This window comes from Thalassophryne amazonica, chromosome 7 (genome assembly GCF_902500255.1).
Source record: "Thalassophryne amazonica chromosome 7, fThaAma1.1, whole genome shotgun sequence".
NCBI lineage: Eukaryota > Metazoa > Chordata > Actinopteri > Batrachoidiformes > Batrachoididae > Thalassophryne > Thalassophryne amazonica.
In genome coordinates this window covers 102,195,339-102,215,152 of record NC_047109.1, presented here as the reverse complement: position 1 = coordinate 102,215,152, position 19,814 = coordinate 102,195,339, and the positions used below count along the sequence as shown (strand labels likewise).

At 41.0% G+C, this 19,814-nt stretch overlaps 1 protein-coding gene across 1 annotated transcript in view; it reads left to right on the top strand.

Moving 5' to 3' along the window:
- The window catches only part of slc6a3 (solute carrier family 6 member 3), a 59,757-nt gene that overhangs the window by 4,269 nt on the left and 35,674 nt on the right, over nt 1-19,814 (top strand). Inside the window, exons 4-6 of the mRNA XM_034175254.1 lie at nt 5,570-5,701; nt 16,452-16,668; nt 19,580-19,718. Of these exons, the coding sequence (XP_034031145.1) occupies nt 5,570-5,701; nt 16,452-16,668; nt 19,580-19,718 (488 nt within the window). The remainder of the gene's footprint in view (nt 1-5,569; nt 5,702-16,451; nt 16,669-19,579; nt 19,719-19,814) is intronic.

The following is a 19,814-nucleotide window of genomic DNA, read 5'->3' as shown; positions in this document are numbered from 1 at the left end:
CAGCCTGCTCTGCAACCCAGACTGAACAGGCTGAGCAGGATCCCAGCAGCTGCAAAACAGTTCAATATGTTCTTATTTTCAAATGTTACTTGAGTTTATTTGACTTGCTTCTGTTGTATGTGTAGCTAAATAATTATGCTGGAGATTATTTGGACATGGATAGATTGATACATGGACAGGTGAATGTTGCATGTCTGTTGCTTGGACAACTGTGGCTCAAGGAGTAGAGCATGTTGTCCAAAGCACGTACAGCTTACAGAGAATTAGTGCATAGAGAAGGGAAAAGACGTATGGCATACACACAGTCAAGGTTTTTAATACACACAGCTGAGCTCTTCTTCTTTTCTGATCCGTTAACACATTGTGACCAGGAGTATCTACTACTATAAGCAACAGGTTAGTTTGTCATGTCCTACAGCAGGTTGTACTCAAGGTTCTTGAAATTGAGCATTATCTCCACATGGTGGATGTTTGAATTTTGCCAAGAGCTCTAGTATAGTCATACATAGGAAATGCCTTTGTCCTACCACCTGCATGCAGACATTTTTTGTCTGGGCAAAGCTGGAGTGTGAGATCAGTATGAACAGGGTGAGGAGTGTGAATATCCAGGAGGTACTCAGAGTACAGCCACTGCTTCTTTACATCAAAAGGAGCCAACAGAAATGTTTCAGGCATTTGGTGAAGATGCCCCCTAGTCGTCTCCCTCAGGATGTCTTCTTGGCATGTCAAACTGGAAGGAGGTGCTGGGGAAGATCCAAGACACACTAGAGTTATTATATTTCCCAAATGGCTTGGGAACACCTCAGGTTTCCCCAAGAACAGTTGGAGGACTATGGAAGTGTGGAATGAACTGCTTGGTTGAATGACACTGTATCATGGACCTGGATGAGTGGCAGAAAAGAAATGAATGAATTCTGACCAAAAAAAAAAAGAAGCGTGATGGCATCGGGACTGGTGCTTAAACCAGTGAAGGGGGGCACCCACTTATTTACTTGTTTTTTAAATGGATGTTTTCCTGCAGAGCTGGCCGGTGTAGCAAAAATAAGAAATGTCAGAATCCCGGTGTCTACTGTGAGGATTACCGTGCATCCAGAAAGTATTCACAGCGCTTCACTTTTTCCAAATTTTGCAATGTTTCAGCCTTGTTACAGACTTGGATGTCTAGCAACTTTCTACTTTTGAACTCTGATAAGACTGAAATGATGGTTCTTGGTCCAGCAAGACATCGGCATCAATTTGATCAGCTGGCGCTTAGCCTAGGTTCATGTGTTATACATCATACTGACAAAGTGAGGAACCTTGGGGTAATTTTGATCCTATGTTGTCCTTTGACCTCCACATTAGGGAAATTACGAGGACTGCTTTCTTTCATCTGAGAAATATAGCGAAGATTCGCCCCATCCTGTCTATGGCTGATGCTGAGATTGATTCATGCATTTGTCTCTTCTAGATTGGATTATTGTAATGCTTTATTTTCTGGCCTGCCGCAGTCTAGCATTTGAGGACTTCAATTGGTACAGAATGCTGCTGCCAGACTTTTGACACAAAGTAGAAGGTTTGACCACATTACTCGCATTCTGTCATCCCTTCATTGGCTACCGGTTTCTGCCAGATCGGATTTTAAAGTTTTATTGTTGGTTTATAAAATTGTTCATGGACTGGCACCTTCCTACCTGGGGGACTTGGTTAAGCCCTATGTACCTGCGAGGCCCTTGCGTTCGCAAGGTGCAGGGCTTCTGTGTGTTCCGAGGATGAACAAAAAGTCTGTGGGGTATAGAGCCTTCTCCTACCGTGGTCCGGCTCTTTGGAACGATCTACCTGCTGTTATTCGGCAGTCTGACACGGTGCAAATTTTTAAATCAAGACTGAAGACCCACTTTTTTAGACTGTCTTATCATTCATTTTTTAATCTGTTTGTGTTTGCTTTGTAATTTCTTTTTATTCTACTGTGTTTATCTTTTTACTGTGCTTTTCTTGCTTTTAATTTTGATTTTAGATTAATTTGTGTTGTTGTGAATTATGTGAAGTGCCTTGGGGCGACGTTGTCGTGAGTTGGCGCTATATAAATTAACAAATTGAATTGAATTGTTCCAAAGTGGAGTAAATTCATTTTTTCACTCAAAATTCTACTCACAACACTCCATAATGAGAACATGATTTTTTTTTTTAATTTTTGCAAATTTATTAACAACAAAAAACTAAGAAACCATATGTACATAAGTATTCACAGCCATTGCTCAATACTTTGTTGATGCACCTTTGGCAGCAATTACAGTCTCAAGTCTTCTTGAATATGATTCCACAAGCTTGGTGCACCTATCTTTGGGCAGTGTTGCCCATTCTTCTTTGCACCTCTCAAGCTCCATCAGGTTGGATGGAGAGCATTGGTGCCCAGCCATTTTCAGATATTTCCAGAGACGTTAAATTAGATTCAGGTCTGGGCTATGGCTGGACCACTCAAGGACATTCACAGAGTTGTCAGAGTTGATGCTGCCATCCCCATGCTTCGCTGTAGGGATGGTGCCTGGTTTCCTCCAAACATGACATCTGGCATTCACACCAAAGAGTTCAATCTTTGCCTCATCAGATCAGAGAATTTTTGTTTCTCATGGTCTGCAAGTCCTTCAGGTGCCTTTTGGCAAACTCCAGGCAGGCTACCATGTGCCTTTTACTAAGGAGTGGCTTCTGTCTGGGTACGCTACCATACAGGCCAGATTGGTGGATTGCTGCAGACATGGTTGTCCTTCTGGAAGGTTTTTCTCTCTCCAGACAGGTTCTAGAAAGAGTCCTGGTGGATCCGAACGTCTTCAATATACAGATGATGCAGGCCACTGTGCTTAAATCTAAAAACAAAATCAATTTTTTTTTACATTGTCATTAAGGAAATTAATGAATTTCATCCATTTTGGAATAAGGCTGTAACATAACAAAATGTAGAAAAAGTGAAGCGCTGTGAATACTTTCTGAATGCACCGTAGATTGCATGGCACAGTTCACGCACCCACCCATAGCTTTCATCAGTCTGTGATCTGTGGATTCCAACAAAATGTCTGAAAGTGTGTGCTACCTGCTGGATAAGATGTGCTATTAGCTCATGCTCCCGTGTTTGTATGTCTGTACATCTGTGCTGGTCAGTCTGTATGATTCAGACTGTATTTTTTTTAAAGCTTTTTAAAGAGATCAAAATAGCAAACCACCACAGCTGCTCTGAATAAATGAGCTCTAACAATCACTGTCACTAATTGCGGCTGTTTCACATAGAGCTCTCATTATGTTTAAGTGCTGAAAATAATACAGGGACCACAGTTTGGTATGAGGATACAGCCCCCACACACACACACACACAAAAAACAGCATCCTTTCATACCTGTGCAAAGAAAATTTTGAGCTTTATATGACATGCTGATTAAGTTATTCTTTCAGTGAGCCAAAGTGTCTTCTTCTTTTGCAGCTAAAAAAAAAAAAACATTCTCTTTGCACAGATTTTACCAACATCTCACACACACACATGCACACATTTCATCAAGTTAAAAGAAATGTTTGCCCCATTAAGTTGAAATATGAAGCATGTCAGAAAAGATGTGAAAGTCTGATTCCTCATTGCAATAAGATGACAAGCGTAGTAGTGGATCTGTTGGCGAAAAACCATCAGCCATCAATCACAATGTACCAAAGTAATGTAATAAGTAAATTTTATCAGTGGGGCAGAGGAAAACTGACCAGCATGTCGGATGCTGACACTGTGATTGATTCTTATACTTGGATACTGAATGAAATTTCTTGTCATCAGCAGAAATTTCTGGCAATAACAGATGGCAACAGATGATGTTTGAACACACTCCATTTCTAGATATATTAAGTGTATATGAAATACAGTGGGATTTTTTTCCAGAAAATATTATGATATTGAAAAGATTTCATTCTGAAAGCAGTTGCACACTCCTGCACACAAGTGGGGAAAAATTTGCAGTGTGCACAGTCAGTAGTGCTGTAACCATAGCTCGCACACCATCTGGTGGTGGCACGGCACGATGATCACAAGGATGAGGCGAGTGTTGATGTAAACGAAATAACTGCAGACATGTCAGATGTGATGTGTTGCATTGACTTGGTGCTGCACTTTGTAATAATTTTATGCTGTATGTTCTAAAACAGCAAACAAATCAAAGGCCTACAGGTGCAAATTTAATTGTGTACTCAAACATCCATTAAATTGGCAGTGAAATGCAAATGTTTGCGCAGCTTCAGCTCCGTCTTCAGTGCACACCAACATTCATATTGCCCTCCAAGCAGAGCTCTGCTTTTATGTGTCTTACACAGCAAAATCACCTGTGTAAAATAAACACTGACAGTGCTAAATTAACACTACCAGTGTCTGTGTATTCCTGCCAGATGCATTCGATAACCTGATCGCACCGCAGGTCCTGTGTGAGGCTCCCTTATCTGCTTGAACTACTGCACGTGCATGAGGCTAGAACACATATTCCCTCAGCTGCGTGTGTGTGTGCTCATGAACAGCTGATCACACCACTGCGTGTGCGTGAGCCTGTCTGGCCAGTGTGTCCTGCTGTCTGCCAAACAGCTGGGTCCCTGGTGGGTAAGATAAAGAGGGTGTGCATGCAAGGGGGGGTGTGCCACTGCTGATGCGTTAACATCAGGACCTACCTTAGCTCGCCTCTGGATCCTGTATTTTATCCAATATATGGACTGATATGTATCATCCAGGGTCCCCTGATCATGGGTCTACTGCAATGCACTGTGGACTGGTGGCTATTTCCAGTAATAATGGCTGTGGGTGTGCATGTTGGTGATCAGATGTCCACAATAATCTGGTCTCACGCATCACATGCACTTCAGTGATGCGATAGTCAGGGGACCCTGCTTTGCATGTAATTAGCCCGTGGATTGGATGTCATTCAAAACTCAGCAGTGTGACACATCAGATCTTCAAAAGAGTGGACCACTGTGCTGGCTCTGCCATGCCCCTCCCCTTGCTTGCCTTCCATTCAGACTTCAAGTGGCGATCGGACTGCGCATGTACAGGTGCATTCTGCATATGCCTGCTGCATTCTGCTGGCATTGTGGGGCGTTTGTGCTATGTTGTGGCCGCACCTGGCCTGCACTCTCGGTATCCATACTGTGTTCTGCCGCAGTTGACCTGATGTTAGGAGCTGCTGCACTCCGATTGTGTGTGATTCATTCGAGGCGGCTTCGACACACATTCTGGGTGTTCGTATGGCATTCGTACTCGTGCTCATGCTTTTGAACTTAATCTTTCACTTTTCCAAATCTTCTATATTTTCTAGTCATCAATTTTCCTTCTTGTTTGCAAGTTTTGTGCAAGATCGTACCTGTGCTCACTTGGTTTTGTTATGCTAATCAGACACACGTGGAGTGTTTGAATCAAAGAAATATGTAAAACAGGTGAATAAGAGATGCTAAGCCTGTAAGTCAGTGTCTTTTTACTTGGAAACTTTTGTCCTTCACCAAAATGAAGTGTTAACTGGAGATAATCCGCATAGCGGGAAATGATTGCATACCGTTCGATTCAAAGTGGAAACCTTTGCAGGTGCATTCCTGGTGCCGTACTTGTTCTTCATGGTGATAGCGGGCATGCCTCTGTTCTACATGGAACTGGCTCTTGGACAGTACAACAGAGAAGGCGCAGCCGGAGTGTGGAAAATATGTCCCATATTTAAAGGTAAGAAGTGACTTTATCGCTTGTGTCCTGTCTATGAATCTGTCTTCTGTCATGCATGTCTGGATGGGAAAATTACTTCTCTTAATACTTTCTTGCCTTTCTGCATGCATGCCTGCCCATGTGCCAGTCTGTTTTGTCAGTTTGTCCCCTCATTAAATGACGACAGGTATTGTTTATCCTCCCCAGAATGCCAGGTTGTGTTGGCACTCGGATGGACAGCAAATGAAAATTGGGCTTTTAGACTCTTCCCCCGATTGTTCAAATCCTTCTGTTAAGTGGCGGCGTAGAGCGCTGGCTGACACTCTAATGGAGGTTTTTTTTTATATACATCTATAGGAAAGCACAGGGTCTGAGAATGTTGCCCAGACGTACATACGTGGAAACCTGATTGTGTTTACGAGCAGGGTCACGTATGGTTTGATTGATGTTCCAGAACACATTTCTGTTAGTCTAAAAGCATGAATGATGATTTTAAATTAAATCCATTTCCTGCAACATACTCTACAACATTTTAAATGTTACATAATCCTGTGCTTGTATATGCAGCCATAATTTGTTCCCCTGAATATTTTAGGAATTGTAGTGAAACATAGTGAAACATTTTTCATAAAAAAAAAATGTTTTAAAAGAATGGAGCAATCATTAGATTCTCTACAGTCAGATTAATATGGAATGTTTTTGGACTTATATGTCTGGACACAAAACAGTCAAGACGTCCTTGTCGTGTAGACTTTCAGCTGTAATACAAACGCTTTAAAAAATACGGCATTAGACATTTAAGAATTACAGCCATGTGTATACACAGTTCCTCTAGTTTCATAAGCCATAAGTAACTGAACAATCTAAATAACAGAAATCACCCCTTTCAAGCTACTTTTCTTTAGACAGATCAGGGGATGGATACATGAGCATTTCCAAGTAACTGAATTAAGGGTGTAACGATGCATCAAAACCATACAGCATACCAAACAACAAATGTCAGCTCGCCCCAGTTCCTCCGTGATCTAAGCCATACACACGCACACATGAAAGCATGCACACATACATGTACACAGGGGCCACTTGGTAAATGGACTGCATTTATATAGCGCTTTTCCATCTGCATAAGATGCTCAAAGCACTTTACAAATAATGCCTCACATTCACCCCGATGTGAGGGTGCTGCCATACAAGGGGCTCACTACACACCGGGAGCAACTTGGGGATTAAGGACCTTGCCCAAGGGGGTACCTGACTGTGTCTCCATCAGCATTCACTAGTATCTCATCTTACAGCATTTTCTCATTTACTCAGATCCACCTTCCCTTTTTATCCACCCGTAAGAAATACAGAGGGATATAGCGATCAGCATTTCTTCCTCATCAGTGTTGCCACAGTTACTTTGAAAAAGTAATCCAATTACTGATTACTGATTACTCCTTGAAAAAGTAACTTAGTTACTTTACTGATTACTCAATTGTAAAAGTAACTAAGTTAGATTACTAGTTACTTTTTTAGTTACTTTCCCCAGCTGCCGACAACAACTCACTTTATAGTCACCCTTTCTTGACTTCAATGAAAATAAATACTTGTTTTATAAAAAGTAAAATAAAGACCTCTTTCTTGACCTCATATTTAACTGTTGACAGCACTGTAACAGTAAAACTTGCAATTTCAAACCTACATTGTTTAGAAATGTAACTATTAAATTCTAACTCTCTAAACATTTTACTTGTCGAAATGATTATTATTTTAAGCAATATTAGTAGTTGTAGTAAAAAACGGCTTCAAAACTGGACCTTTAATCTAGGGGTGTTGTGAGGGGGGTACATCCCTGCCCCACGCCCCCATTCCACCTGGATTCGCCCCTGCTTTGGCGTTTGAGCACAAAGAATGGATAACATTTATTTATGTAGAAAACAGGACCAGATTTACAGGTAAGTTTTATTGCGTTTTCACATCATGTGGTCCTCAGAAAGAGAGTTGAGGTGCATTTGAGTGGAAAAAAAGTGTTAGTTGTTGACGCGTCGCGGAGGATCAGCTGTTTTTAACGAGACGATACGGAGCAGCTCAGATCAGAATTCTAAATAAAGGAGGGGAAAAAGTATAAAAATGTCTTTGTAAAGCTCAGTGCAGGTGTGATGATCACCGCGCTTTAAGAGGTGAGGACGAGTCCAGCAGCTGCAAAAAACCGCGGATGAAAAGCTCACAGCTCACTTAAAGTGGGTAGTTCAGTCGAACCCCGACCCCCTGCCCACGGACCAAGTTTAATGCTGCTATCGACCCACAATGAAAAATAATAGTAACGCAGTGACATGGAGAAGTAACTTTAATCTGATTACTGATTTGGAAAGATTAACGCGTTAGATTACTCGTTACTAAAAAAAGTGGTCGGATTAGAGTAACGCGTTACTAAGTAACGCGTTACCGGCATCACTGGTCCTCATTATGAGACTGTTTCAAATTCTACATAAATCACCAGAGACAACACAATGGATGTTTGTCGGCTCTTTTACAGAGTAGAAATACTCAGACACTATGCTGCATTTTAAGTGAAAAAACAAATCAAAGAAGTTATATCATCAAGCCATATCATCAGTTATTTGTAAATTCATAATGCTGGAAAAAACATAATTTTAATCTTTACATTCTGTTTAAAATATTTTTTTATTCTTTCAAGGTAATCAATCAATCAATCAATCAATCAATTTTTTTATATAGCGCCAAATCACAACAAACAGTTGCCCCAAGGCGCTTTATATTGTAAGGCAAGGCCATACAATAATTATGTAAAACCCCAACGGTCAAAACGACCCCCTGTGAGCAAGCACTTGGCTACAGTGGGAAGGAAAAACTCCCTTTTAACAGGAAGAAACCTCCAGCAGAACCAGGCTCAGGGAGGGGCAGTCTTCTGCTGGGACTGGTTGGGGCTGAGGGAGAGAACCAGGAAAAAGACATGCTGTGGAGGGGAGCAGAGATCGATCACTAATGATTAAATGCAGAGTCTTGCATACAGAGCAAAAAGAGAAAGAAACAGTGCATCATGGGAACCCCCCAGCAGTCTACATCTATAGCAGCATAACTAAGGGATGGTTCAGGGTCACCTGATCCAGCCCTAACTATAAGCTTTAGCAAAAAGGAAAGTTTTAAGCCTAATCTTAAAAGTAGAGAGGGTGTCTGTCTCCCTGATCTGAATTGGGAGCTGGTTCCACAGGAGAGGAGCCTGAAAGCTGAAGGCTCTGCCTCCCATTCTACTCTTACAAACCCTAGGAACTACAAGTAAGCCTGCAGTCTGAGAGCGAAGCGCTCTATTGGGGTGATATGGTACTACGAGGTCCCTAAGATAAGATGGGACCTGATTATTCAAAACCTTATAAGTAAGAAGAAGAATTTTAAATTCTATTCTAGAATTAACAGGAAGCCAATGAAGAGAGGCCAATATGGGTGAGATATGCTCTCTCCTTCTAGTCCCCGTCAGTACTCTAGCTGCAGCATTTTGAATTAACTGAAGGCTTTTTAGGGAACTTTTAGGACAACCTGATAATAATGAATTACAATAGTCCAGCCTAGAGGAAATAATGCATGAATTAGTTTTTCAGCATCACTCTGAGACAAGACCTTTCTGATTTTAGAGATATTGCGTAAATGCAAAAAAGCAGTCCTACATATTTGTTTAATATGCGCTTTGAATGACATATCCTCATCAAAAATGACTCCAAGATTTCTCACAGTATTACTAGAGGTCAGGGTAATGCCATCCAGAGTAAGGATCTGGTTAGACACCATGTTTCTAAGATTTGTGGGGCCAAGTACAATAACTTCAGTTTTATCTGAGTTTAAAAGCAGGAAATTAGAGGTCATCCATGTCTTTATGTCTGTAAGACAATCCTGCAGTTTAGCTAATTGGTGTGTGTCCTCTGGCTTCATGGATAGATAAAGCTGGGTATCATCTGCGTAACAATGAAAATTTAAGCAATACCGTCTAATAATACTGCCTAAGGGAAGCATGTATAAAGTGAATAAAATTGGTCCTAGCACAGAACCTTGTGGAACTCCATAATTAACTTTAGTCTGTGAAGAAGATTCCCCATTTACATGAACAAATTGTAATCTATTAGACAAATATGATTCAAACCACCGCAGCGCAGTGCCTTTAATACCTATGGCATGCTCTAATCTCTGTAATAAAATTTTATGGTCAACAGTATCAAAAGCAGCATTGAGGTCTAACAGAACAAGCACAGAGATGAGTCCACTGTCCGAGGCCATAAGAAGATCATTTGTAACCTTCACTAATGCTGTTTCTGTACTATGATGAATTCTAAAACCTGACTGAAACTCTTCAAATAGACCATTCCTCTGCAGATGATCAGTTAGCTGTTTTACAACTACCCTTTCAAGAATTTTTGAGAGAAAAGGAAGGCTGGAGATTGGCCTATAATTAGCTAAGATAGCTGGGTCAAGTGATGGCTTTTAAGTAATGGTTTAATTACTGCCACCTTAAAAGCCTGTGGTACATAGCCAACTAACAAAGATAGATTGATCATATTTAAGATCGAAGCATTAAATAATGGTAGGGCTTCCTTGAGCAGCCTGGTAGGAATGGGGTCTAATAAACATGTTGATGGTTTGGATGAAGTAACTAATGAAAATAACTCAGACAGAACAATCGGAGAGAAAGAGGTCTAACCAAATACCGGCATCACTGAAAGCAGCCAAAGATAACGATACGTCTTTGGGATGGTTATGAGTAATTTTTTCTCTAATAGTTAAAATTTTGTTAGCAAAGAAAGTCATGAAGTCATTACTAGTTAAAGTTAATGGAATACTCAGCTCAATAGAGCTCTGACTCTTTGTCAGCCTGGCTACAGTGCTGAAAAGAAACCTGGGGTTGTTCTTATTTTCTTCAATTAGTGATGAGTAGAAAGATGTCCTAGCTTTACGGAGGGCTTTTTTTTATAGAGCAACAGACTCTTTTTCCAGGCTAAGTGAAGATCTTCTAAATTAGTGAGACGCCATTTCCTCTCCAACTTACGGGTTATCTGCTTTAAGCTACGAGTTTGTGAGTTATACCACGGAGTCAGGCACTTCTGATTTAAAGCTCTCTTTTTTAGAGGAGCTACAGCATCCAAAGTTGTCTTCAATGAGGATGTAAACTACTGACGAGATACTCTATCTCACTTACAGAGTTAGGTAGCTACTCTGCACTGTGTTGGTATATGGCATTAGAGAACATAAAGAAGGAATCATATCCTTAAACCTAGTTACAGCGCTTTCTGAAAGACTACTAGTGTAATGAAACTTATTCCCCACTGCTGGGTAGTCCATCAGAGTAAATGTAAATGTTATTAAGAAATGATCCGACAGAAGGGAGTTTTCAGGGAATACTGTTAAGTCTTCTATTTCCATACCATAAGTCAGAACAAGATCTAAGATATGATTAAAGTGGTGGGTGGACTCATTTACTTTTTGAGCAAAGCCAATAGAGTCTAATAATAGATTAAATGCAGTGTTGAGGCTGTCATTCTCAGCATCTGTGTGGATGTTAAAATCGCCCACTATAATTATCTTATCTGAGCTAAGCACTAAGTCAGACAAAAGGTCTGAAAATTCACAGAGAAACTCACAGTAACGACCAGGTGGACGATAGATAATAACAAATAAAACTGGTTTTTGGGACTTCCAATTTGGATGGACAAGACTAAGAGTCAAGCTTTCAAATGAATTAAAGCTCTGTCTGGGTTTTTGATTAATTAATAAGCTGGAATGGAAGATTGCTGCTAATCCTCCGCCCCGGCCCGTGCTACGAGCATTCTGACAGTTAGTGTGACTCGGGGGTGTTGACTCATTTAAACTACATATTCATCCTGCTGTAACCAGGTTTCTGTAAGGCAGAATAAATCAATATGTTGATCAATTATTATATCATTTACCAACAGGACTTAGAAGAGAGAGACCTAATGTTTAATAGACCACATTTAACTGTTTTAGTCTGTGGTGCAGTTGAAGGTGCTATATTATTTTTTCTTTTGAATTTTTATGCTTAAATAGATTTTTGCTGGTTATTGGTAGTCTGGGAGCAGGCACCGTCTCTACGGGGATGGGGTAATGAGGGGATGGCAGGGGGAGAGAAGCTGCAGAGAGGTGTGTAAGTCTACAACTCTGCTTCCTGGTCCCAACCCTGGATAGTTACGGTTTGGAGGATTTAAGAAAATTGGCCAGATTTCTAGAAATGAGAGCTGCTCCATCCAAAGTGGGATGGATGCCGTCTCTCCTAACAAGACCAGGTTTTCCCCAGAAGCTTTGCCAATTATCTATGAAGCCCACCTCATTTTTTGGACACCAATAATTTTATGGATCAAGTAAGCAGTTGTTTATGTTATAACCAATAAAAAACTCATCACAACAGAACTGTAACAACTTCTTATACATAAGTACCATTTAATTGTGACTGACCAGTTGTTTTCTAATACCAATACTGCCATGAAGTGAAATCATGATAGCCATAGTACAAAATCATCACCTTTTGAAAACATCATTCATTCAAGTACATTTTTTGATCAAAAATGCAAATTCTTCTTATGCTGCTTCACAATATGATGCTGTCCAGCTGCCCTTCATCCGAACATGTCCTTGTTATCTGAAGGTGGTCCACAGTGTGTCTGTCTTTGTGTTTCTGTGTGAACATGTGCTGTCTGTCAGAGGCCCACTGACGTTCTAATCACACGCTTCATTCCCTCTCCGTCCTCTCAGTGGGGCTATAACAGTAATTATTCAAATACACACATACACATGCTCATATTGACAGTAATTATTCTGGTCAACAATCCGTTTCCCTCTCGAGATCAATGCAGGTGAAGGAAAAGACTCAGAGGAGACGTAACACGGCCACATGTGGTTTTAATAAGAGGCGCCGCTCCCTGGACAAATATCATGTCCGTATTACAAAGAAATCAATGTCTGGTCATGCTTCTTAGCAACGTTTATAGACTGAAACCATCCTTAGATGAGTGGACATTGACATTTAATGAAAGTATATAGTCCTAAAGCACAAAAAGCCATCCATGCATTTGTGTCCTTTTTCTAGACAGACTGACATGGGAACAAAGCCATGATATCCATTAGGGCCCATTCACACATAGTGCAAATTTGGTTGATTGCGCAAAAGTGCACATGAAGCAGGAATCGTGTGCAAACGTGTAAACGTAGCTGCCTCGTACACCTGTTGCTACAACTATTTGTGCACACCAGCAGCTGAAAGACAGTGTGCCCTGTGCGAAGCCATCGAACCCTCTCGCGGTAGGTGTCGGCCAAATTCCAGGTGACACACATGAACATCTAACACCGCTCTCTTCGCACTTGAAAAATGTGTGGCCACACTGCCCACTGTGATGCGTGTGTGTCTGCTTGCTGTCCTCACGTGGACATAAATAAAAACATATATCGCTGTGGTGAGGGGCTGCAGCGAGCAAGCGTGCGTACGGTGCCGACATTGACAGGCTGCTCCCAGGTTCTGTTAATGTCGTAATGTTAGTATAATATTACGGCATCTGTTGACAAAAACAAAAATAAGATTTGCTTCATGAATTGGCACATTATAAAACATACACTGAATTAAAAGGTGTTTGTTCATGAAAACCTTGTGGTCACCATTTCAAAGAAGCCAGAAGTTTGATTGACTTTGAACCAATATCGTAAACTATCTTTAAAAAGTATTATGGTAAAGGTCTTGAAAATGTGTGGTCAGTTGCTAGCTGCCTCCTACAGAATGTAACTGGCAACCTAATTCCGATGTCCCAAAGTTGAAGTAACACACTTCAATTCTATTTCATTACTTTTGCATGATATCAATGCCAAAAGCTCATCAAAATGAGCATAAAGAAATGCCACTGTCACTCAAACGGTGTATTCTGCAATACATCAACCATCATTAATGTTGGATAAATTTAGGAAAGAAAATGTTGACCAAGACTTAACTTTAATGTGTCCTTTTTCTCCATTATAAACAAAATACTGGTGAATCATTTTGTATGGCAGTATGTTAGTAAAATGGTAAATGGACTGCATTTATATAACGCTTTTCCATCTGCATCAGATGCTCAAAGTGCTTTACAATACAACCCCTGGCAAAAATTATGGAATCACCGGCCTCGGAGGATGTTCATTCAGTTGTTTAATTTTGTAGAAAAAAGCAGATCACAGACATGACACAAAACTAATGTTATTTCAAATTGCAACTTTCTGGCTTTAAGAAACACTATAAGAAATCAGGAAAAAAAATTGTGGCAGTCAGTAACCGTTACTTTTTAGACCAAGCAGAGGGAAAAAAATATGGAATCACTCAATTCTGAGGAAAAAATTATGGAATCATGAAAAACAAAAGAACGCTCCAACACATCACTAGTATTTTGTTGCACCACCTCTGGCTTTTATAACAGCTTGCAATCTCTGAGGCATGGACTTAATGAGTGACAAACAGTACTCTTCATCAATCTGGCTCCAACTTTCTCTGATTGCTGTTGCCAGATCAGCTTTGCAGGTTGGAGCCTTGTCATGGACCATTTTCTTCAACTTCCACCAAAGATTTTCAATTGGATTAAGATCCAGACTATTTGCAGGCCATGACATTAACCTTATGTGTCTTTTTGCAAGGAATGTTTTCACAGTTTTTGCTCTATGGCAACACGCATTATCATCTTGAAAAATGATTTCATCATCCCCAAACATCCTTTCAATTGATGGGATAAGAAAAGTGTCCAAAATATCAACGTAAACTTGTGCATTTATTGATGATGTAATGACAGCCATCTCCCCAGTGCCTTTACCTGACATGCAGCCCCATATCATCAATGACTGTGAAAATTTACATGTTCTCTTCAGGCAGTCATCTTTATAAATCTCATTGGAACGGCACCAAACAAAAGTTCCAGCATCATCACCTTGCCCAATGCAGATTCGAGATTCATCACTGAATATGACTTTCATCCAGTCATCCACAGTCCATGATTGCTTTTCCTTAGCCCATTGTAACCTTGTTTTTTTTCTGTTTCGGTGTTAATGATGGCTTTCGTTTAGCTTTTCTGTATGTAAATCCCATTTCCTTTAGGCGGTTTCTTACAGTTCGGTCACAGATGTTGACTCCAGTTTCCTCCCATTTGTTCCTCATTTGTTTTGTTGTGCATTTTCAATTTTTGAGACATATTGCTTTAAGTTTTCTGTCTTGAGGCTTTGATGTCTTCCTTGGTCTACCAGTATGTTTGCCTTTAACAACCTTCCCATGTTGTTTGTATTTGGTCCAGAGTTTAGACACAGCTGACTGTGAACAACCAACATCTTTTGCAATATTGCATGATGATTTACCCTCTTTTAAGAGTTTGATAATCCTCTCCTTTGTTTCAATTGACATATCTCGTGTTGGAGCCATGATTCATGTCAGTCCACTTGGTGCAACAGCTCTCCAAAGTGTGATCACTCCTTTTTAGATGCAGACTAATGAGCAGATCTGATTTGATGCAGGTGTTAGTTTTGGGGATGAAAATTTACAGGGTGATTCCATAATTTATTCCTCAGAATTGAGTGAGTCCATATTTTTTTTACCTCTGCTTGGTCTAAAAAAGTAACCGTTACTGACTGCCACAATTTTTTTTCTTGATTTCTTATAGTATTTCTTAAAGCCAGAAAGTTACCATTTGAAATGACTTTAGTTTTGTGTCATGTCTGTGATCTGCTTTTTTTCTACAAAATTAAACAACTGAATGAACATCCTCCGAGGCCGGTGATTCCATAATTTTTGCCAGGGGTTGTAATGTCTCACATTCACCCCAATGTGAGGGTGCTGCCATACAAGGTACTCACTACACACCGGGAGCAACTAGGGGATTAAGAACCTTGCCCAAGGGCCCTTAGTGATTTTCCGCTCAGGCTGGGATTTCAACCGAGGATCCTCTGGTCTCAAGTCCAATGCTTTAACCACTAGACCATCACCTCCCCTAAAAGATTTAAGATTCAGTGCAACAGAGATCCAAACTGATTTTGTAAGTCGTGATCCAATAATGGTTTGATGCTTTTCCCCCCAGTGTCTAACAATGGAATAGATTTGATTTATATGTGTTGTACTGTGGAATTGAAGCACTGCATTTGCAAAAAGCTATACCTTGTCTGACTGAAGTCATGGCAAGTAACAGTATGGTCCAGAAGGGTGACATTTCTGCATTATCCCATTGGGCTAGCTACTTTGAACAATTATATTAGGCTGATGCTAATGCCAGAATATTGGGCACTTCTACTGTCATGGTTCTTGGGGCTGATCTTGCAGTCAGCTGTGTGCTACGAAATCAGAGTGGAGGCAGGGTCTCTTCTTCTTCCTCCCAGTGACCCCATCACCCAGTCCATGCAAGGAGGGTGTGTTGGGTAAAGACACGTGGTCCAGAGCACTGGGGCCCTTTGTTAGCAACATTCCTCCTAAGCCTGCACACCATGCATAATCAAATGATCTAAAGGTTAAAATGATGGGTTTGGACCAGAGGATCAATGGTCCGATTCCCCATCAGACAGAAAAATCACTAAGGTCCCTTGGGCAAGGTCCTTAATCCCCAGGTAGCTCTTTGTGTGCAACTGAGCACCTTGCATGGCAGCATGCTGACATCAGTGTGTGTGTGTGTGTGTGTGTGTGTATGTGTGTATGAGCTTTGATCATTTGCATCTGATGGAAAAAAAAATTAAAGAAATGCACCCTGTCTGTCAATGTTGACCATTTGTGTTTCTCTAACAGGTGTTGGCTTTACAGTGATCCTAATTTCCCTCTACGTTGGTTTCTACTATAATGTCATCATCTCCTGGGCACTGTTCTACCTGTTCTCCTCGTTCACCAGCGAACTGCCCTGGGTCCACTGTAACAACACCTGGAACAGCCCTAACTGCTCCATCTGGGCAGACAACAGCACAGTCAGTGACATTTACAAAGCCACCCCTGCTCAGGAGTACTTTGAGTAAGTTTATCGGAACATCCGTGAGGAAAATGCATCACACGTCAAATGATTCTATGAAATAGGCACATACACCAAGGTATAATTATCATTATCTGTTGGATTTTACTATTTTTTTCATATTTATTACATACTTTAAGTTTGACATCCGTGACGTAGCAAACATAATTATGGCAAGGTTTATTAAACGCTTGTTCTTTTTGATTTTAAGTAATCAGAGTTTTAGATACCCAGCATTGATCACATGATGACATCTCCCTCCCTGTGAAGCCATCCAGGTGTTGCCTTTTTCAGCCACTGAGGGGTTGTTCTGATGTGACAGATGAGGCTCTTCACAGATGCTGGCTGGGATGGAAGAGTGTTATTTGCCCCAATGCACCTGCAGACAATTTGGCGACAGTTGAAAATTAGCTGAGTTTATTCAGGCTCATCTGTGAGACTGTCTCTGAAATGATCTAAATCAAGGAGTTGACAATTTTGATGGCTTCTTTAGTTCTCCAGGTGACACACGAGGAAGTTTTATGCAAATCTAGACTTGCACCTACACAGCTGTTGTTCAGATGGCACAGGTAGCCGCTTTGCTGTATGTCTTTGTTATTGTGAAGTGGTATGGTTTGGATTACATTTAGTTGTCAGGTTGCACAATAGCTGAAGTGGGATTTTTGACCCACTGTCCATGTGCAGACAGAGGTGCCAAAACAATAGAAATTGTGTGATACTTGCAGGTCTTGACCTAATTTTTTCTTTTTCTATTGTCCCTGTTAATCTTCTATTTTTCTCAACAACTTTGAACATCTAATGGTTTAACATAACTTAGGAACCACGCATGCCAGCCAGTTTGTCCTTCAGGCTAATCTAAATCCCTTTGAAATTACTTCAGCCATCAGAGGTGAATCTGTGGTACAAGTTTTGTACTTGTTGAAATCTTGACTTATCTTGGCAGTGACACTAGTTTCTCTGGGACCTCAGTCTATGAGGTCAAGAGCTTATGGAGGCATAAGGTCCCTGGACACAAGTGTTGGCAATGTCACTGTTTTTATTGGAGGATGAAGGGCCAAGTCTTCAAGGTTCTAGTGCAGGGGTGGGCAATCATGTGCCATGAAGGGTCGAAGCACTGCAGGTTTTCCTTGCTACCAATCACCTCAGCAAGTGATTTCATTAATGTTCAGGTGTTTCAGCAGGTAATTTAATTGACGACCAGGCGTTTATGTTCAAGGGAGAAGCTCATCAGCAACCCACCTCCTGAGGTGATTGGTTGCAAGTAAAGCCTGCAGTGTCTCGGCCCTCGTTGCCCACCCCTGTTCGAGTGTATTAGGGTAAGGGGAGTGGAGAGACACAGAGATAGAGAACAGAAAAGGAGGAGAGGGGAAAATGCAGCTGCCCTTGCTGGAGTCCAAAGCTGAAATGGACAATAACAAGTGACCTCAGGCATCAACTGTCTTTGATATTAGGTTTCTTTGCAAAATCCTTGGGTATCACTGGAATGACTGTGTCCTTCCAGATGTGGCAGATGATGCTTACAACAATAAAGCCATGTGGCATGTTTCTCAGTGCATGATCCAGCATGCTGGTACCTCACTGCTGTGGAACACAACAGGAAAAGCCCAGTGGGATACCAAGGCTGCAACAGATAAAGTAGATGGCTACTTTCAGGATGTGTGGGTGAACCAGTGGTCTACCTCAGTGGTTGTCAATGTAATGTGGTGATGCTCTGGCATACAGCACATTCTGCTTGACCTGTCACAATTTAGTTTTCCCTGTCATGATGAAGAAGCTGAAGAAGTAAGACCTACACAGTTCCTGAAGCACACTGTGGCTGGAGCTTATTCCTAGACACTGAAGTGTGAAAAGGATGAAAGTTTATAATTTCTCCTGGGTGGGACACCAGGCCATCGCAGTTTGCTTTCCCAGCAAAGACTGGTACCTATGTACATGCAAATGGACTGGGGCAATGCAGATGAAGTGTCTAGTCCAAGGACACAGCTGTGACTGAGACTCAAACCTAGCTCTACATATTAGTGGTCAAGCTCCTGTCCTACAGAATTACTTGCTCTACCCTGTCATGATGCAAAGAAAGATGTCTATACACCAGTGGTATTGTCATGACAATCACTTTTTCTCAAGTTTTTTTTTTTTTTTGGCATATGAAAATAAAAACATTTTTCTTTTGAAGTGTGTTTTCTAGACTTTTACCAGTGTGTGCTATCTTTGGGAGTCTGCTTTTATTAGGGCACCTTGACACTTGCACAGATTTGATCCCCACACTGCCGAGCAATTCGTCGTGCCAGTGCATCCCGCTTTGTCTTGCTAGACGACACGCTTTGTCTCGCTTAACATCATACTATATAAAATAATCATTTTGTAGCCGATGATGCATTTGCTCTGAGAAATTGGCTGATGAAACCATCTCTCATCGCTCCCAGAATCACATACAAATTATCTACAGCTGCTGTTTGTCTTGTGCGCATCGTGTGGTGGAGAATGCATTTGGAATCTTGTCTCAAAGGTAATTATTTATAATATATATGCTGTAATGGATTGGTAAAACAGTTGTATTTTCATCCCTTCTTATGAGTTAGATAATGTATCTGTAAAATTATATTTATTATAGATGTAACATCTCATCATAATCATTCAGATGCGCTGCGCGCAGTGACACGAATTGACATGCAGTGTTTTCGAATAGGTTGCACAATTTTCACGACTAGTTCACAAAATTAATGTGTGCCTGAAGTTTTGAACATTTCAAAATTTTCTTTGTGCGCTGGCACGCAGTCGTGCACAGTTCACACAAAGTTTACAACAGTTTATGATGCATCTACACACTGGCACGCAATATTGCGTGCCAGTGTGTAGATGCGGGGATCAAATTTGTGCATCAAGGTGCCTTTACCAGAGCATTTTGTTACCGTAGACGAGGGGTGCTCCACATCCAGGACAGCAATGGCATTGATGACTTGGGTCTGCCACGCTGGCAGTTAACCTCCTGTCTCTCAGTGGTAATTGTTCTGCTCTACTTCAGTCTGTGGAAGGGAGTCAAGACTTCTGGAAAGGTAGGAAAGAACATAGCATACAGTAAGTGGAAATGTGTAATATGCTATAAGGACCTTTAAGCGTGGTATATTGCTAATCTGTTTTAAGGCCCAGTC